This window comes from Eulemur rufifrons, chromosome 19 (genome assembly GCF_041146395.1).
Source record: "Eulemur rufifrons isolate Redbay chromosome 19, OSU_ERuf_1, whole genome shotgun sequence".
Lineage (NCBI taxonomy): Eukaryota > Metazoa > Chordata > Mammalia > Primates > Lemuridae > Eulemur > Eulemur rufifrons.
Window position 1 is genome coordinate 108,505,003 of NC_091001.1, and position 18,831 is coordinate 108,523,833.

The 18,831-nt window shown below is 42.0% G+C and overlaps 1 protein-coding gene across 3 annotated transcripts in view; it reads left to right on the top strand.

Annotated features, from left to right (window-relative positions):
* NOL10 (nucleolar protein 10) overlaps positions 1 to 13,327 on the top strand; it is a 104,305-nt gene extending 90,978 nt beyond the window's left edge. For all 3 annotated transcript variants that reach the window (XM_069494186.1, XM_069494188.1, XM_069494187.1), the window contains 2 exons: positions 7,666 to 7,768; positions 12,352 to 13,327. In XM_069494186.1, coding sequence (XP_069350287.1) covers positions 7,666 to 7,768; positions 12,352 to 12,471 — 223 coding nt within the window. In that variant the 3' untranslated portion in view covers positions 12,472 to 13,327. The remainder of the gene's footprint in view (positions 1 to 7,665; positions 7,769 to 12,351) is intronic.
* Positions 13,328 to 18,831: the final 5,504 nt, after the last annotated feature.

Genomic DNA, 18,831 nt, shown 5'->3' on the forward strand with positions numbered 1-18,831 from the left:
TTATTTGCTACTTTAGCTCCTGAAAAAGTACTTGGAACAGAGTAGGTACTTGATAAATACTTGTTGAAAGTGTGAATCTTCTCTGCTATGACTACACGTCAGTCAACTCAGGAAGTTACTCCTTCAAGGTCTGCTGATAAAGAACTCATTTCCTCCATAGCCCATTGATCAAGAAAATCTGGGAGCAGTTGCTTTGAGTGTAACCATGGTAATAGGAGGCCATGGTTTGGGGCTGGGAGGTCTGACTAATCTCACTAACATTCTTCCTTCTGCCTGAAGGCTGTAGTAGCATATGGAAGTATGAAACAGAAGGGATAAAAATTTATATTTAAGAATAAACAGTAGCAGCTAATACACTGCAGTTAAATATTCTGAGTTTAAACACCACTAAGTTAATCATACTTTTTGAGAAGAACTATATAAGTGATAATACTTATGTGAGCTTAAAATAAGAATCCAGTTGTTTAAAATAATAACCCTTTGGTATGAATAGCCTACAGTTTGCTAGCATTTTGGCATAAACTGCGTATTCCAGTCATGACTAGATTATTTTGGCAAATCCTGAACTTGCAATATCTTAATATTAGTTAATAAAGCATTGAACCATTATCCTTGAGAGAACTAAAGTGACTCCTTATGTTTGTTCTGCAAGTTACCACAAAGCAGTCAACAAAAGACAACATCAAAATTGAGTGTATTATGTTTAAATGTTCACTTGGACTTGCCCAGCTTTAAAACTGTTTCTGTGAAGGGAAAAGTAAATAGTAAATGGAAGCATAATACTTGAGTGAGTTGTCCTCTTTGCTTGGCATGGTCACGTGGCTTTAGATAAACGTGTGTCTGTCAACATGTGTTTTTAAGCTTTACAGTATGCTAACTTTATTTGTGAATTTATTCTTCCACTTATCATCTCTCCCCCCACCCATTCATTCATCGAGCATGCACTGAGTGCCTGGTGTGAGGAGAGTGCCATTCTAGACCCCAGGTTTGGGAGGGAAAGGCGCAGCCCACGTGCCTGCAGCACTTGTGGGAAAGGAGCATAAGAAGGCAGGGGCTCATTGCGGGGAATTTAAGGCAGTTTTCGTAGGGGTCATCTGAAAACTGGTCATTGGAAAGATGCAGAGCTGAGCACTGAGAGCAGAGTGGGAAGGACGGCGCTCTTGGCAGAGGTGCGGTGTGAGCACAGGAGGAAGGCCGTGGGGTAGGGGTGTGCTCTTCTACAGCGGGGACAGTGGCAGGCGTGGCTTGAGAGGTGCATCCCCCAACCAAGCACCAAAAGCCACAGAAGATTTTAAAGCTAAGATTAACACTATCAAATCTATTCCAACCTCTCCCCCAATATTGCAAATACTTTTATAATAAAAGTAGTATGTTTGTTGTAAAAAATAAAAATAAAAACACATAGGCATTAAAAGTCCCTATTTCTCAGAAACCTATTAACAAAACATCTCCATTTTAGGAAGACAATGTGGGGCGAAACTGGACACCCAGAGACCAGCTCACAAGCGGTTGCAGTAGCCCAGGTCAAAGGGCTGGGAGGCTGGACAGCACGGGTGGAGAGAGGCAGGCAGACTTGGAGCCAAACTATCCACTGGCCTAAGAGTGAGAAAGGAAAATGGTGGCTAGCAATCTCATAGGGAGAAAGGGACAATCAGGGATGATGTTTAGATGTTTAGCAATGTTGGAGGTAAAAATACAGAGTGAAAAACAGGTTTAAGGCTAAAAGTAATGAGCTGCATTTTGAGCACATTAAATCAGGAGCCTACATGTCATCTTGGTCATGTTCGGTAGACCAATGGCATGCCGCCTGGGGCCCATGAAGAGGAGGCCGGAGATGTGGCTCTGAGAGATACCAGCTTTTATTGAGTAGCTGAAACCATGGAATAAAAAGAGATTTACCATGATTGTGTAAAGTAAGGTGAGGACTAAGAATGGAACCATGGAGAAAAATATCTTTCTTGAGTCTTTGAATAAAAACCATATACCTCTCTTTAGAAAAATACAAATGCCTACGAAGTGATGCACAGAATTTTAGAAATGTCACAGATCTGCTGATCACCTAGGGCTAAGAATTCTGAATTAAAGGACAGGCACAGGAGAAGATGGGTAGTCAAAATGCTACAGAGTTGTCAGAGTTGGGCTGCGGGGGGACCGGAAAGAGCCAAACATGGAGAGGGTCTCAGAGAATGGAGTGGTGCCAGCATCCACGGGAGCAGAGAGGTCCAGGCCTGAAGGTTGGAAAAAGGCCAATGTGAGGATTGTCTTATTGGAACTAGTTTCCCAGACAGTCCGACCAAATGTCTGACTGTAATAGATAGATGATTGAATAGGAGATAAAAAATATTGTGAACAACTAGTGTAGATGGTTCTTTTAAGAAGTTCTGCAGTGAAAGGAAGTGGTTGATTCCAATAACTTGATGGGAAAGGTTTTTTGGGCTTTAGAGATATGATTTGTTACGAGGCAGAGAGGAATGAACTGCAGAAAGAGGACAGTAAGGAAATGGGAGAATTGAGTCAGTTGACAAAGTACAATTTGGTAAGGAATCACGTGGCAGTGGGGTCCGGAGACAAGCTAAGGAAATAGCCTCAGAAAGGACGAGGTACACACCTTCAAAGACCTGAGAGAAGAAAGTCAGGATGCATGCAAATAATTATGTTTATAGGTAGAAAGATCGGGATGTTCATGCTTGCTGGCCTCAGGCGTCTAGGCACGTCAGCCTCTGCTGGTATCTGAGGCAGCGTGGCCCGCAAGGCACAGTGTTGGAGGTGTCTGTGTTGGTGAACAGTGGAGGAAAAGAGTCCTTAGAATGAGAACTCTCTAAATTTCAGCAGACAAAAATATCTTCTCTTCTTGGGTAATAAATACTAGCTGCTGGGTGGCCCCTGCAGTTCACGTTATGAAAGCGTCCTTTGAAGTGCCTACCCTGTGGTAGGTCCTGGAAATTCAAAGATTTTTAAGACAGCTCCTGCCTTTGAGGAACTCATCTTCTTCACCAGCAGTTTAGTAGCTCTTGTGGGTTCTTATCATGTCTACAACATTATCCACTTTGTGAATTAATACGACATAGTTTTACTCTTCACCAATAGTGGATAAGAGCTGAAGTAATGCAGCTGTGTTTTAATACAAACATTTTAAAAATCTAATTTCAAAAGTAATTTAAGTCCACACATACACTTTAGAAAAGTAGAATCTTTTATTTCTCAAGTACTATGTGCTCCATGATGTATAGTCATGTCATTGCAATGCTTAGGTGTCCAGGCCCACATTCCCTTCCTCAGCTCGTGGCTGTGCGTGCACCTGGCCTTTTAGACGTGTGTTCTGTCCTGTATGTGTCCGTACTCACATACCTAAACTTTAACATGAATGGATCATACTAATCACATTGCTTAACTTGCTCTTTTCATTTAATAGTCAGTCATGGAAGTTTTTCTTTGTATGCACAGTAGGTCTACCTATGGCTGCATAAATATTTCATAAGGTGGATATACAATAATTCATGTAACTATTCCCCCAATTGTGCATGTTAAGTTTGTTTCTTGTTTTTCTCTTACCTTTTTCACAGTACAAATGTGTACAAATGTACAAGCATTTCTTTAGAATATACTCCTAGTAAAGGAATTGGCTGGATCAACGGGTGTGTTAACTTGCCCTCCAAAAGGGCTTGAGCACTTTGCACTCTGACCAGAGCGCCTATTTCCCCACATTTGCATCAGCAGTGGGTGTTAGGAATCTTTCTAAATCCTAGTTTTGCTGATAGATGAAGTATCAGATTTCACAGTTGCTTGAATTTTTCTCTCTCCTGAAATAGGGCCTTTGAAGCAACATATACAAACTGAGAGCATTAAAGTTTTAAATAACCTTCACAGTATATGTAAATATTTGTCAAAGTTAGTTATTTAAAACAAAGTGCTTAAAATTAAATTTTAAAAATACTTAAAATTCATTTATCTGTGGATTCTTTTTTCCATTTTCTTTGTATTCCTTTTGGCATAGACTATGGAAGGGCGACTCCTTTATTTTAATTAGAGTTAATTTCTTCTAAATTCTATACTAAAGCACATACCTTTATGTATATTATCTTTCACTCTCCTACTTCCCCTTCCATGCAAAGTGATTAAAAAAACTCTTTGAGGAGCATTATTTCTAATTAAATATTTACTATTTCTGTTTAAAGAAGTGTACATGTGGATATGCTTTAAAACCTCAAAGAAGTAAGTTGATCAACTTTCCTGGGGCATCTAATAAATATCTAATTTGATCTTTCCCCCTGCAGTGAATGCCTACTTTTCTTTTTTATATTAAGGTTCTTCCTTGAGAGCCCTCTCTATCCTATACTTAGTCATTCCACTCACTTTTCAACTTTTTAAAAGTTTATCTATTTTCTTAGCAATCACCATAAATTTGGGGATTTTTTTGGTCTGTCTTGTCTCACTTAGACTTTTCCCTAAGATTCCTAACTTTGCTATCATTGAGAAAGTTCCCCACGGCCAACAGACCTAAAGCCTAGGTGGGGAAAAGATGAGAAGTAGGACAGGGCAGGAGGGGGAGAGGGGAAGGGAGGCTCCGCCATCCTCTGTCTTCCCTGCCACAGGCCGGCATCCTGGAGGAAAGACACTGAGAGGGACATGCAACGTGGCTCTCTGCATTTTGCTTTTCTGTTCAGTAGGAGTTTTCAGGTGATCTCAGGCAACGTCTGCTTCTTAAGTCGTCTCTGACTGCAGTCACACTCGAGCATCAGGCTGCGGAGCTGCTGGGTAGCAGCCATGTTCAGTAAACTCACTTTCAAAGGGAGGGAAGTGGAACTTCTTTAATGTAGAAATCTCTACACACAGTCCCTGTCTATGTCTGATCTCCTGCCATGGCTCGTTCTCAAACTCAGCTTGTCTTTCCAAGTAACCTAGACAGAACAAGTTTTTACAAGTGCACATGGAAAGTACATTGAGAGAAAACCAGGATTTATATGCCCTATCATGGAGGAAATAAGGTCATTCTTAAAAGAGTAGTAATTTCCCACAATTTACTTGAAAAGTCTTTTTCTTCACAAATTAGTATTTTCTGTGTACCATCTTGTCTCAGTGGCTCCATAGTTATTCAGAATTCCTGTTAACTGTAAAACCTAAAAGTTTATAGCTATGAAAGGAAAGAACAAGAATGAAATGAACAGGTTGAGGAATTTGCTTAGGGTAACATAACTTACATACAGGCTAGAGTCAGTCTGCATTTCACTTTTGAATTCTTGTTTTTAAAAAAGCTAAACTAAATCTTAATTTCATTTGATTCGTCATGGGGAAGCTTGTCATTTAGAATACTTAATGGACAAGTTTCCTGAACAAAACTTTCTAAGTCAAGTATGGTCTGACACCTGCCTGGAACCCAAAAATTCTTAAATTGGAATCCTGGTTTTAGACTTGAATCCTTATGTGGCCTGAGGCAGGTCATTTAACACCCTGCCTCCCCTTTTGCCATCTATGGAGGATAAATACTTCTGTCTCAGGGATGTTAAAAGGATTAATTAGTTGGTCTGTAAAGAACTTTGAAGATGGAAAGTACTTTAAAAGTGCTTCTTAATAACATTATTGCTTAGAAAAGAGTGCCACTTTTATGCTAACCACTTTATGTCTCAAATTATATAAAGAAGGTATATTTATTTAGCACATTACCAGTAGTTATGAAGTGGAGATAAATCTCTCATGCTGTGAACATCAAACATGAGCTTCAGAAGTTCAAAGGAGCATCACTTTGTCTTAGGGATCATTTAGGAGCTATGTTCTACTCAGTAATTACTTATAAAAATCATATTTCAGGGAAAAGAAGATCCTTTCACACAATTTATCCTTTTTCTTCAGTCAGATTATTTAGTACTAACTTTAAAAGAGTACACTGAATTTGTCTTGGTGTAATACAAGGAGAGTAGAAGATGGAAGTACTCTTTTTTTTTGAGAAGGGAACAGAATGTAAGAGACAATCATATTCTTTCTTTTTTTCTTCCCTCTCAGTCTCACCACAGGGCTATAAATCTGTTGCTTTAGCTATTTCTAGACAAGTTAGAGTAACTATGTAAACTTACTGAAAGTATATACCTTTAGGCTTAATTCAGTTTATTTACCTCTAAACCAAGTTAACAAAAAGGGCCAAAGTTCTAATCTATAATAAAACATTATAACAACATGCAATGAATTATTATCTAACTGATACAAAATTCAAATTATTGGAAAGCAGGGGCAAGATTGTGTTAATTATACAGATGATAATGAATTGCAGGGCACAGCAAACTACTAAATAGACACAGATTAGATAAAGAGACCCTAGAAAAGTATGATCAAAGAATGAAATGGGCCAGGTACAGTGGCTCATACCTATAATCCTAGCAATCTGGGAGGCCAAGGTGGGAGGATTGATTGAACCCAGGAGTTCAAGACCAGCCTAAGCAAGAGCAAGACCCCTTCTCTACAAAAAATAGAAAAATCAGCTGGGTGTGGTGGTGAGTGCCTATAGTCCCAGCTACTCGGGAGGCTGAGGCAGGAGAATCACTTGAGCCCAAAAGTTTGAGGTTGCAGTGAGCTATAATGATGCCACTGCACTCTAGCCTGGGAGACAGAGCAAGACCCTCTCTCAAAAAAAGAAAGAAATGGATATAAATTTGAGATAAAGTATGTCAGAAAGAGTAATTCAAGTAAGAAATTAGAGGGAAAGACACCTGGCGAGATAGCAGTGACTAGGGCTGAATCAGTTAGAATTTAACCGAAGTATGTAGTTGCTTTTGTTTCCTCTCAGTGTAATCAGATGGATTCATGTTTCAGGTTGTTCTTACTGTGGGATAGTGACTTGCAGTCAACAGAGTTAAGGCTGAGTGAAGGAAAAATCAGAATTATCGTAGCTCTTTGTGGCTTGACCAGGACTTAATTTGTGTTCATTCCTTTGTAGAAGGTGGATGAATTGCTAAAATACTCACGTACCTAACTTGTACATAGCTTAAATATAAAATGCTTTAGAACCATAAATGCCACTGACCATTACGATGAATGACAGGCTTCAGAAACATATTGCTTCTAGCATTTGCCTTCAGAAATATGATTTAGAAAGATAAATAGCAACTATCAAAATCTTTGGTACTGCCACTTAAAATGTTAAATTAGTGGGTATTTTTGCCAGTCATTGTTTTTGCAGTATGTCTATTGAGTATGAGTAATGACTACTTGAGTGCACCTCGTTCTTTGTGTTAGAGGAGTATTTTCTGTTTACCACACATGTAAACAGTTTTTCTTCATGTGATCATTTCTACTAATATTTAAAACTTATTTCAGGCCAGGTGTAGTGGCCCACAGCTGTAATCCTAGCACTCTGAGAGGCCAAGGTGGGAGGATCACTTGAGCTCAGGAGTTCAAGACCAGCCCGAGCAAGAGCGAGACCCCATCTCTACTAAAAATAGAAAAATTAGCCGGGTGTCATGGCACATTCGTATAGTCCCAACTACTCGGGACACTGAGGCAGGAAGATTGCTTGAGCCCAGGAGTTTGAGGCTGCAGTGAGCTATGATGATTGCCACCGCATTCTACCTGGGGGAACAGAGTGAGACTCTGTCTCAAAAAAAAAAAAAAACTTGTTTCAAATGGTTAGATTAAAACATAATACTAACTCATGTTATTCTTTTAAATTTTCTACAGCAAAACCCTTGAAGATCGTTTGAAAATTGAAGCAAAAAATGGTACATTGAGTGTATCAGACACCACTGTTGGCAGCAAACAATTGACATTCACGTTAAAGAAGGTAAGTTGTTTTTTAATTCACAAAAGAAAAATAGGCTTTCAATTAGTGTTGTACGTGTGTCTAGCCTCAGAGTTGCCTTTCCAAGCTTTTCTCCTTTTGAGGATGCTGTGTTCCCTCTTCTAGCATCTTCCCTGCAGCCTGAGCCCCTGCTGGGTTGGGAGTACAGTGCTTGACCAAAGCAGAGCCAGGAATGTTATTGGTGTCCCCAGGCAGGCAGGGCCTCAGTGACCCTAGAGTTGGCTCTACTGTTGATAAACCAGCAGTTGTGGTTTCTGGGTCACTGTGTGGCCTGAGGTACGGCCCTGTAAAGCAAAAATCCTGACCATCTAAGGGTAGAAAAGAATATCTCATGCTTATATGGACTCGGAAGCCAGAAATCAGCAAGTTCTAATACCTCATGACAGTCATACCCAGCTTGCCCAGACCCTATTCTTTCAGGAAGGCAAATTATTCTGCCAGTGGTCATCCTATTCTAAATTGATTTATAACAGTGGTCCCCAACGTTTTTGGTACCAGGAACCAGTTTCGTGGAAGACAATTTTTCCGGGGTGGAGGGCAGGAGGCGGGGGTTGTGGGGGTCAGGCAGTGATGCGAGCAATGGGGAGCAGCTATAAATACAGATGAAGCTTCACTCACTCGCCTGCTGCTCATCTCCCGCTATGTGGCCCCCCGGTTCGTAAGTTTCATGGAAGGCAATTTTTCCACGGAACGGGGCAAGGAGTGTGTGGTGGCTGCAGATCGGGGGCTGGGGACTGCAGATTTATAATACCCATTTCTTTAACTACCTGTAATAATGCCTATTGCACATTGTAAGAGGAATAAGCTACTTAAATATTTGTTATTAACTAATGAGTCAAACAGTATGGTTTTATTTTGCAAAAAATTTTTCTCTTGTTCACAATTGATCCTCTTCAGTATAGTCACCAGGTAAAAAAGAATGACACAGATTTCATCTCTGATTCCTTTTTTAAATTGAGATATAATTCACATACCATAAAGTTCACCCTTTTAAAGTATGCAATTCAGATTTTAGTATATTCATTAAGAGGTATAACCATCACATTAATTCCAGAATATTTTCATCACCTGAAGAAAAACCCCTGTATCCGTAAGGAGTCATCTGCTACTCCTATCCTCCTATCCCCTGGCAGCCACTAATCTGCTTTCTGTCTCTATAGTTTTGCCTATTCTGGTCATTTGATATAAAGGGGGTCATACAATGTGTTTTCTTTTGCAACTAGCTTTGTTCACTTAACATGTTTTCAAGGTTTATTCGTGTTCCGAACCACATTCTTTCTTATGGCTCAATAATACTCCATTGTATGGATATAGACTGTATTTTGTTTATCTGTTCATTTGCTGATGGACACTTGCATTGTTTCCTTTTGTGGGGGCACTAATAAGAATAACACTGCATGAAAATTCATGTGTGAGTTTTTGCATGCACATATACTTTCCTTTCTCTTGGGTATATACCTGAAAGTAGAATTGCTGGGTCCTATGGTAACTGTTTAACTTTTTAAGGAACTGTCAGACTATTTTCCAAAGCAGAGGCACCATTTTATATTCCCACCAGCAGTGTTTGAAGGTTTCAATCTTTCTACATTCTCACCAACACTTGTTATTGTTTGTCTTTTTTATTATAGCTATTCTGGTGGCTGTAAAGTGGTATTTCATTATGGTTCTGATTTGCAGTTCCCTAATGTTGAGCATCTCGTCATGTGCTTATCACATAACATTTGGATATCTTCTTTGGAGAAATATTTATTCACATCCTTTGCCCATTCATCTCTGATTCTTCAAAAATTTTCCCTACCTGCATCCAGGAGGCTTGTCAAATGACACAAATTTTTTTATTCTTAGTGCAGAAAGCTTTTCAGTTAAATCTGTCTCTGTTTAGAGCAAATGTGCACTCTTAAATTTATCATTTAAATAAGCCAAAACTGGATATGCATTCAGAGTAACTTAGTATGCCTATTTCTAGTTTCTTATAAATTCTCTGAGTACCTTAAAACATTCCTGGATTCCCTCTGAAATCCAAGCACTGTCAAGTGTGAGGCAGGAGCACACAGCACTGAGGGGTCGCTAGGTTGCAGCCTGGTGACTGCCTCAGCCCGAGAGCCCCTCTCCCTGCTAGGGGTGGGCGTCTGCTCCGCAGTCATGCGAAAGTACACGCCTCTTCGCGCTGATTTTTAAATTGCAAGGTACTGATTGAATATCAGTTTATAATTTGTGGTAAAATGAAAATAAGAAGGCTCTGAAGTTGTATTTTTGTTTAAAGAAAAAGCACTATACGGCTTAAAATGGCCGTATAGCTGAATCAAGCAGAGGCTTTGAAACTGTTTTGGGGAATGTCTCAGTTAATGTTTGGTTTATGTATTTTATCACTTGACTAACAGACTTTTACTTAATAAATCTCAGTTTTACTTGAGTAAGTTTTAAATAAGTTTTACTTATTTAGGGACTTATTTATTTGTTTATAGAAATTTGTTTTTATACTGTGTGTTATATTCAGGTAAAATCTTGAGTTTTTCCTGTATTTTCCTGTGTACCTTCTATTAATAAAATTTCAATAAAATTCACAGGGGAAAAATATCTATGCTTTAATATTATTTAAAATCATATACTGGTAAAACTGGATTAGGTCCCAAATCTGATTTTAAAATACCATTGAATACAGTTCCTCATCGAGGCTGTTGCTGACGCAGTGTACTAGCTTGCATCTGTCCCCCGCCTCTGTGACGGGGTTGCTGTAGACTGTAGTAAAGGTGGCCAGGAGTAAGGACAGCAAGGAGGCAGGCAGGAGGGACTTGGAGAAGAGCTAATGGGCCTATAAATTGTAATGAACCAGTCAGACGGTGGCAGGTCTTCCAAATGCAACCTTTGGAGAGAGGCTAATGGTGGTGCTTTCTCTGCCTGGAAGTTTGTTTGCAGAGCGGGAGCTCCTGCCTTGGAAGAAGGCCTGACAGAGCTTCCCAAATTGTGCCAGGAGGTGTACATAAAGACCAGGGAAGATGGCTTTTGCCATCAGACAGGCAAGGGAAATACCTGGGACGGATGTCCATATTGAAGGCTCACTGAAGTACTTCAACTTAAAAGCTCCAGGGCGCCCTTTTAATCTTAATTTAGCATATCATTTTCCAAAATTACGCAAAGAAACACTTTTTAAGGGATCCTTGGTAACATGAAGAAACCAAATATTAAACAACCAGTATTGGTTCACTCTACACAGACCTTGATGATGTCATTTGGTCGGCTGGGGGGTGGGGGGTGTGTCGTTCCCCTCTAAGTTTTTCATTAATACACGCGTGTTGAATGCCTGCTCTGTGCAGCATGCTGGGGACAGACGTGCTTCCTGCCACCACAGTTCTCAGTCTATTGAGAGAGAAAGAGAGATAGTGGGTACAAATTATAGACGTCTAATTACATCATCAGAACTGTGGGAAGTGCTCCAAAGGAGGACAGAGGACCGTGAGAGTGTTTGGGAAGGAACCCAACTTGGCACAGTTTTAGTAAGCGGAGGACTGAACTGACATAGCATTTTTATTTTTAAAAATCCTTGTGGCGGTTGCATGGGGAGTGTTCTGGGGGGTAGCAGAGAAGGGGCGGGGATCACTCGGGCAGCTGCCCAGCAACCGGATCGGGAAGGACCGCGGGCCGGGCGAGGACAGGCTGGGAGCCCCGGACAGGGAGCGGTGGCGGAGCTGGCAGTGTGCCGCGGAGGGATATCCAGGGTTACTTTGAGAAGGCACTTGGAGAAAATGATAATAGTCAGAAAGGGAACTTAAATAATTATTCAGAAACTCAGTTGAAGAGCCTCCTAGAGGAGGAATTCATCCTTCTTTGGCATTACAAATTGCTTTCCTTTCCCACTATTCTTCACCCCCAAGTCTTTATTTTTAAAAAGATTGGGTAATACCCACGAGGGGGAGCGGGGTGTGCATGTGGAGACTTTTTCTTCAAGAGTAAAACACAAATGAATATTTGTAGGTGTGTCGAAATATACGACGGCCGTGAAGCAGGTTCCATAGACGTCCATCAGGATCGGTTTCAGCTTTTTACACGCAGGCCCCTGACAGCGCTTTCTCAGCTGAACGTCTGTGCAGTTCCTCCAGCTAAGGGTTTCTTTTGAGCTTCACGTTCAGGAGTTTGTATTTTCAAAACCATCAATGTGTTTTAAAAACTAAGCCAGGTGTGGTGGCGTGTGCCTGTAGCCCCAGCTACTCAGGAGGCTGAGGTAGCAGTATCGCTGGAGCCCAGGAGTCGGCGTGTTGGTTGAAAAACCAGTCTCCTCCTTTGTAGTCAGACTGGTCTGTCACGGCACCTCTCCCCTGCTTGCCCAGGGGTTTAGAATTTCTGCTTTTACAGTGATGATGAAAGTTGGTCTTTGTCCTCCTGTTTCTGCCAGGGCAGCATTTGTCACAGCAGAGTCCAGGTGGCCCGACCATGTGCCCTGGGGCCTGTGGGTAGCATTTCTCCGAGCAGCAAGCCCGAGATTGGTAGTAGTACTGTTGCCATCACCAGGAAAACAATACTGGAATTTTCTATCTCTTTCCTTGTACTCATTTAATTTTCCCTTTTAGTCTGAACAGCAGAAGAAGCAACAGGAGGCCGAGAAACTACATCGACAAGAAAGGAAAAAGCTCCGTCGTTCAGCTGGTCACCTGAAATCGAGACATAGAAGAGGACGACCATTTCATTGAACGTGGACGTGATCCTACGTGTGATTGGGAAGGAGCACATCTCCCCCAGATTGATCATCATTAGGATATTAAGCACCAGCAATGGAATGCACATTTTTAAAGTCCCACGTAAATTCTTGCACACGGAGGTAAAGAATTGATAACCTGTCCCCACGCCTTATGGATTGGACTTTGAAGCTGGGCATCTGCCAACATAGCCCCAGGGTGCTGTTGTAAGTTGTTGCTCCCTGTAAACATTATCCTTTTTCTCCGGATTTTAATCAAGTAAACCAGGTGGTTGTTGTCTATTTAATATTGTGAAATGTGCACCATGAAATGAAAGGTTTATCCTGTGCTAAAAACGAAGATTTATCACGTTCTGAGAACTTTCTTCTTGCAATGCCTGCTGCCATTCATGATTAAGCCACCCAAAAATATCCCTGTTTTATTTGGTGTCTGTGTATTGGCCATGTTTGTATTTATAAGTATATGTTGATACATGTGGCAGCTTGTTTATGTGTTAGTTTGGGATTTTTTAAAAAATATTTTTATACCAAGAGAATATAATTTAATGGAACAGGCTGAGCATCCCAAATCCGAACATGTAAAACTTTCTGAGTGCTGACGTGACAGAGCAAATGCTCATTGGAGCATTTCGGATTTCAGATTTTCAGATTCGGGATGCTCAACCAGTAAATAAAATTAAATATTCCCAAAGCCAAAAAATTCCAAAGTCTGAAACACTTCTGCTCTCAGACATTTTGGATAAGGGATACTCCACCTGCACTAACAAGAAACAAGGAATGGCTGTTCTTCTGACTCGGCACAAGGTTAAATACGGGGCTTTGTTCTGTTTCTTAAGTGCAATTAGAGATAAACTGGTAGAGAAAACATTTATAAAAATAAATAAATACTTCCATTTGAATGGCTTCTTTGAAAAAGACCCATTCCTTGAACTTGAAAAATAACTTTGGTTCCCTTACTTTTTCGGACATTAATGTGATTTTGGAGGCACTTTTACAGATTTTTTAAGTTACTTTATGTACAATTGGAATAGTAACGCTTTGGACTATAAATGATCGAATCTAATTTGGAATGCCGTAAGCCAAAAGGCAGAATGCATTAAGTAACATAACCGTGCTTTGGAACATGTGACTGGCCTTAGGAACACCCAGATCAGGGGTTCCAAATATAGTGAGATATCCCTCTCCCCCTCCCCTAATCTCCCTGCCCCTCCCCCTCCCACTTCCCCTCTCTCCTTCCCTCTCTCTCTGACTCTCCTTTGCTTTCTTCTTCCTGTTTCAATACTGTTCCTTATCTCTTCAAGTCTCCCCTTCTCTTTTTTCTTGGTATCTTTCCTGCCCGGCCCTTGCTGTGATCTCTGCTGCTTCTGTGCAGACTGGCTTGCACCCCAGGCAGAGAACAGCGCAGGCCACGTGTCCACTTCCGTGGTCTGAGAGGTGAAGGCTGTTTCTAGGAACAAAGAGTGTGCGGCATGTAGGGTGGGAGGGGGGCATGTCTGTGTGGTTCACACATCACCACAGAGAGCTCCTGTTACTTGGGCAGCTGTCCGCACCTGTGCTGTGGTACCAGAGAGTCCCCAACTGTTTCAGTCCCTGCTACAAAGAGCTTTCCCTTTTCAGCTCCTTACCCCTAAACTCCTGTTCACTGACCACCTCTTCTCAAAGGAAGGGGCTCTGGCTTCCTGTTGCATCCCCTTCTGTTTCCATGCTGCCTTCTTCAGGGATGGAGAGTTTCAGAAGCCAGAGAGGGACACTCTGCTGGCTAGAATTTGTCCCCAGGGCTTGAGTGATTATGCCTTAGACCCGTTTCCTGAGGTCAGGCTCTCTTCCACAGTTACACCTGGCTTTCCCAGGCCCCTCTTTTCCTTCCTTCCTTTGGGGGACCGCCTCGTTCTGGGGGGAGCCAGGATTCCATGGTGTCAGATTCCACAGGCAGCGCTCCAGGTTAGGGGAGGGAGCTCATTTGCTTTGTGAAACTGGAGTCTTAGAAAAGCAGGAAGCCAGACCATCAACAGGTGGAGGAGGAGAGATGGGATCAGTTCTGGACACCAGGGGCTGGGGACATGGTGGAAAGGGCTTGGGTTTGGAGCCACGCTGACCCAGGGTTGAATCCCGGCTCTGTTTCCTACCAGTTCTATATCTTTTGACTACCTACCTCTTTGAGTCTCGTTTCCTCCTATAAACTCAACCTAATACTTGGTTTATGTGAGGATTAAATGAGGCACTTACGTCTGGTACAGCACCTAGCGCTGTGTGAGGCTCATGAATACTCAATGAAGCTTCTTTAATTGAAGTTTTTCAAGAGCAGAGCTTCGCCTCTGTTTTTCTTCTGGAGAATTCCTAAAAGGACAGATGGAGAGACTGTGCTGAGTCTGTGATGGACAGTGAAGAAAATTTGCTGACCAGACAGCTGCACGAATCCTCCAGGCTCCACTGGTCTATCTTGGCCACGATTTTTCTACCTGTTGAGCCCTTAAAACAGACGCACCTCTCCAGGGCTGTGATTCTGAAGCACCTGCTACAATCCCCACATTTCTTTGAAGTTTCCTGCTTTAAATTTTTATACAAGTTTCATACTCCATGATTTGTGTGTGTGTAATATATTTATTACTCCCTAGCCATAGGAAATGGCCTTGTTTCTCCGGGGTCTCTACCGGGAATGTGCCCCCAGGGGTGTTCATGGACCAGTGTGAGCAGCACAGCCGGGGCTGGTGGGGGTGGGGACTTACATCGGGATGTGCTGGGGGCTACTGAGTTACCGTTTCCCACTTCTGCCCACATGCCCTGGGCTCTGACAGCCCAGACCTAACGCTCAGGTATTGTTTTCTGAAGTAGTTTTTGGCAGTTAGGCTAGTGGTGGCTTTCGGAGAGAGGGAAACCTGGTTGGGAGAGATGTGATGGAATTTAGGATCCCGCCTGGCGGTGGTTTCACCCACAGGCGCACTCTGACCGCCCCTGCGCTGCTCATGACTCATACACCTGTGTGCATGCGACACTTGAATAGAAAGTGTCACTGAAAAAGAATTGTTTTATCAAAATGACATGTACCCATCATAACAAAACCATTCCCATCTGCTTCCCTAAGATAACTCATAACAGTATAAGGCATATCTTTTCAAATATTTTTCTCTTCTGTGGACGATATACACATCTGTCTTGATAATGCAAATGGGATTACACTATTCTGTTCTGAACTTGATTTTTATAATTAATAATATAATAGACATTTTCCCAAGTCTGTACATATATAGGAAGATCTACCCCCTCCTTTTTTTTTTTTTTGAAGCAGGGTCTCACTCTGTCGCCCCAGCTGGAGCTGTGATGCAGTGGCGTCATAGCTCACTGCAACCTCCAACTCCTGGGCTCAAGTGATCATCCTGCCTCAGCCTCCCAGAGTGCTAGGATTACAGGCATGAGCCAACATGCCCGCCTACCTCATTGTTTTGCATTAGGTCATTAAATACGAAACGTCCAATTTTGAATCAAAAATGTAGTTTATTATATCTCAAACAAGAAGCAGTGCAATTAATCAAAGCACGCACCTAAACTGTCGACACAGTTTTGCCATCTTAACGGTAGCTTGTTTATGCCAGCTGCGAAGAAGCCTGGAGAGCAGATGGCGATGAAATCACGAAAAGTATTTTCCACAGCTTGTTGAGAATTGAATATTTTCCTTACAAGAAGTGGTCCAAAGCCTGGAAGAAGTGGTAGTCAGTTGGTGCAAGGTCTGGTGAATACGGTGGATGGCAGAGTTTCCACATTCAGCCTCTGTAGTTTGAGCAGCGTAGTTTGTGCGACGTGGTCAAGCGTTGTCTTACAAGAGGATTGGCCTGTCTCTATTAACCAGTCTTGGCTGCTTAATCTCAAGCTGCTTCATCATGTCATCCAACTGGTTGCAGTAGACATCTGCTGTAATCGATTTACCGTGTTTCATGAAGCTGTAGTGGATAATACCAGCGCTGGACCACCAAACAGACACCATTAGCTTTTTTTGATGAATATTTGATTTTGGGCTGTGTTTGGCAATCCGTCTTTATCCAACCATTGTGCTGACTGCTTGCTTTTGTCAAAAAGAATCCATTTTTCATCACACATAACAATACAGTGTAGAAATGGTTCACCTTTATGTCACGACAGCAAAGAGAGGCAACTTCGAGAAGATTTCTGTTCTGATGCTCATTTAATTCATGTGGAACCCATCTATCCAGCTTCTTCACCTTGCCGATTTGTTTCAAATGGTCTGATATTTTTGGAATAGTAACGTCAAACCTTGCTGCTAATTCACGCATAGGTTGAGATGGCTTCGCTTCCAGCACAGCTTTCAGCTCATCGTTATCCACCTTGGTCTCAGGTTGCCCACGTGGCTCATTTTCAAGATTAAAATCACCACACTGTAACCTGTCAAACCATCGTTGTACTGTGTGTTCATTAGCCACGTCCTTCCCAAACACTTCGTTGACATTTTGAGCTTGCTGAGCTGCATCGGTTCCACGATGGAACTCATATTCGAAAATAACATGAGTATTTGACTTATCCATGGTTTCACAAAAATTGCACTAAAAAAATTTGGAAGATAATCACAAACCAAAACGAGTGTTCAGAAGCCTGAGGATGTACCTTCACAATAAATATAAAACAAGAAGTGTCAAAATAAAATGTCAGCTATATCAATTGTCAAACTTAGTACTTTAGGACATTGGACATTTTATACTTAATAACCTAATAGAAACTTCAGAGTATTTCATTATATGGCTGATCTGTAATTTATTTAACTCTTTGCCTATTTATGGTTTGACCTAAAAATCAAAGAAAAGAACCTTTTAAAAATCGTTTCTATAATAAGTATAACCCAGGTGGTTTTTAAAATGGACATAGTAACTTTACAAAACATCTGTATGTGGTAAAACGGTGGAAACATATTTTCTTTCATCTTTGTTACGTGGAGTTTGAGAGAGAAATTCAATTCTAGTTAGAATAGAGATTTAGCTTCTATTTTATCATTTGTCAGAAGAGGAGAAACAAATATAACATTCTTGAGCTAATCTAAATAACATTCTTTTAAGGACCATTATGGAGTATTTTATTTTGCCTGCAATTGAAATTATTAAAGTTCCTAAGACTCTTGTGTGGGTTTCCCATCTCTTGTGAATGACCCACCTCATTTATTCTCCACCTGCTGGGAGAAGGAGGCTGTGTGGGGCCTGGGCAGAAGCAGGAGAGCACTTAGGAAGTGTCCTAGCATCCTGGCAAGGTGGTGGCTGGCCCCGGGGGTCACAGGGTTGGGCCCAGCAGGTTTTGCAGGTGTGAGTGACAGGTGAGGAGGCGGGAAGGAGCGGAGTCCAGCGTGGCTTGGCGTGCTGGCCTTGGCAGTGCAGGGATGGAGTTGTCCTTGACTGGCACCCGGCAGACCACGGCAGAAGCAGGTTCAGGGGTTAAGGGACCCATTTGACTAGAGCAAGCTTATTTTAGATTGGATTTAGGGAATGTTCCTCTTCTCAGCACCCTCCAGGGGCAGGCGTTCTCTCTCAGAGTAACAGCCACATCCTGCCAACAGACTGCGAGGCACAGCGTGACCCAGCCAGCCGCTTCTAGCGCTCTCCCCTTTCCTGCACATCATCTGCACCCTGCCCTTGCTGTTTCTAGAACACTCTGAGCCAAGGCCTTTGCAGTTGCAGTTGCACTTCCCTCTGCGTGGAATGCTCTTCCCAAGCCTGTCACTCTCACTTCATCTGCCCACCCTGTTTAAATTGTCACGGCCTGCACCCAGCAGGCTCTGTCACCTGGATTGCAAGTGGTGCTCAACATGTGCTCTTTAAAAAACAAGTTTTTAAGAAAACTCAAACATACACCGAAGTAGAGAAGATTTTAATGAGCATCCGTGTTACCCAGCACCAGCTTCAATAATTACCAGCAGCTAATGTGGTTCCCTCTTTTAAGTGCCTCCCATTATTTTAAAATATTTGATCCCAGACATCATGTTGTTTCACCCATAAATAGTCACGGTGGCTTACTTCCTTGTTTGGTGCTGGCCCCCCAGCCCTGTGCCACACTGAGTGCAACTCAGTCATGGCCAGGATGTGGTTTTACGGTCTGTTTTGTTCACGGCTGGATATCCAACATCTAAGACAATGCCTGGCACACGGAAGCTACTTAATAAGTATTTATTTATTAAATGGATAATTGAATCATGTTAGATGAGGACTGGAGATTGAATTTTGGATTTGATGCCAGAGGATATTAAACTTTATACCAGAGGGCTGGTTCTCACTTGATCAGGAAAGGGGAGAGGTGATGTTGCCGGAGAGGGGAGGACAGTCACTGCAGTGGTGTCCACAGGTGGGTGCGGTAGTCATCCATC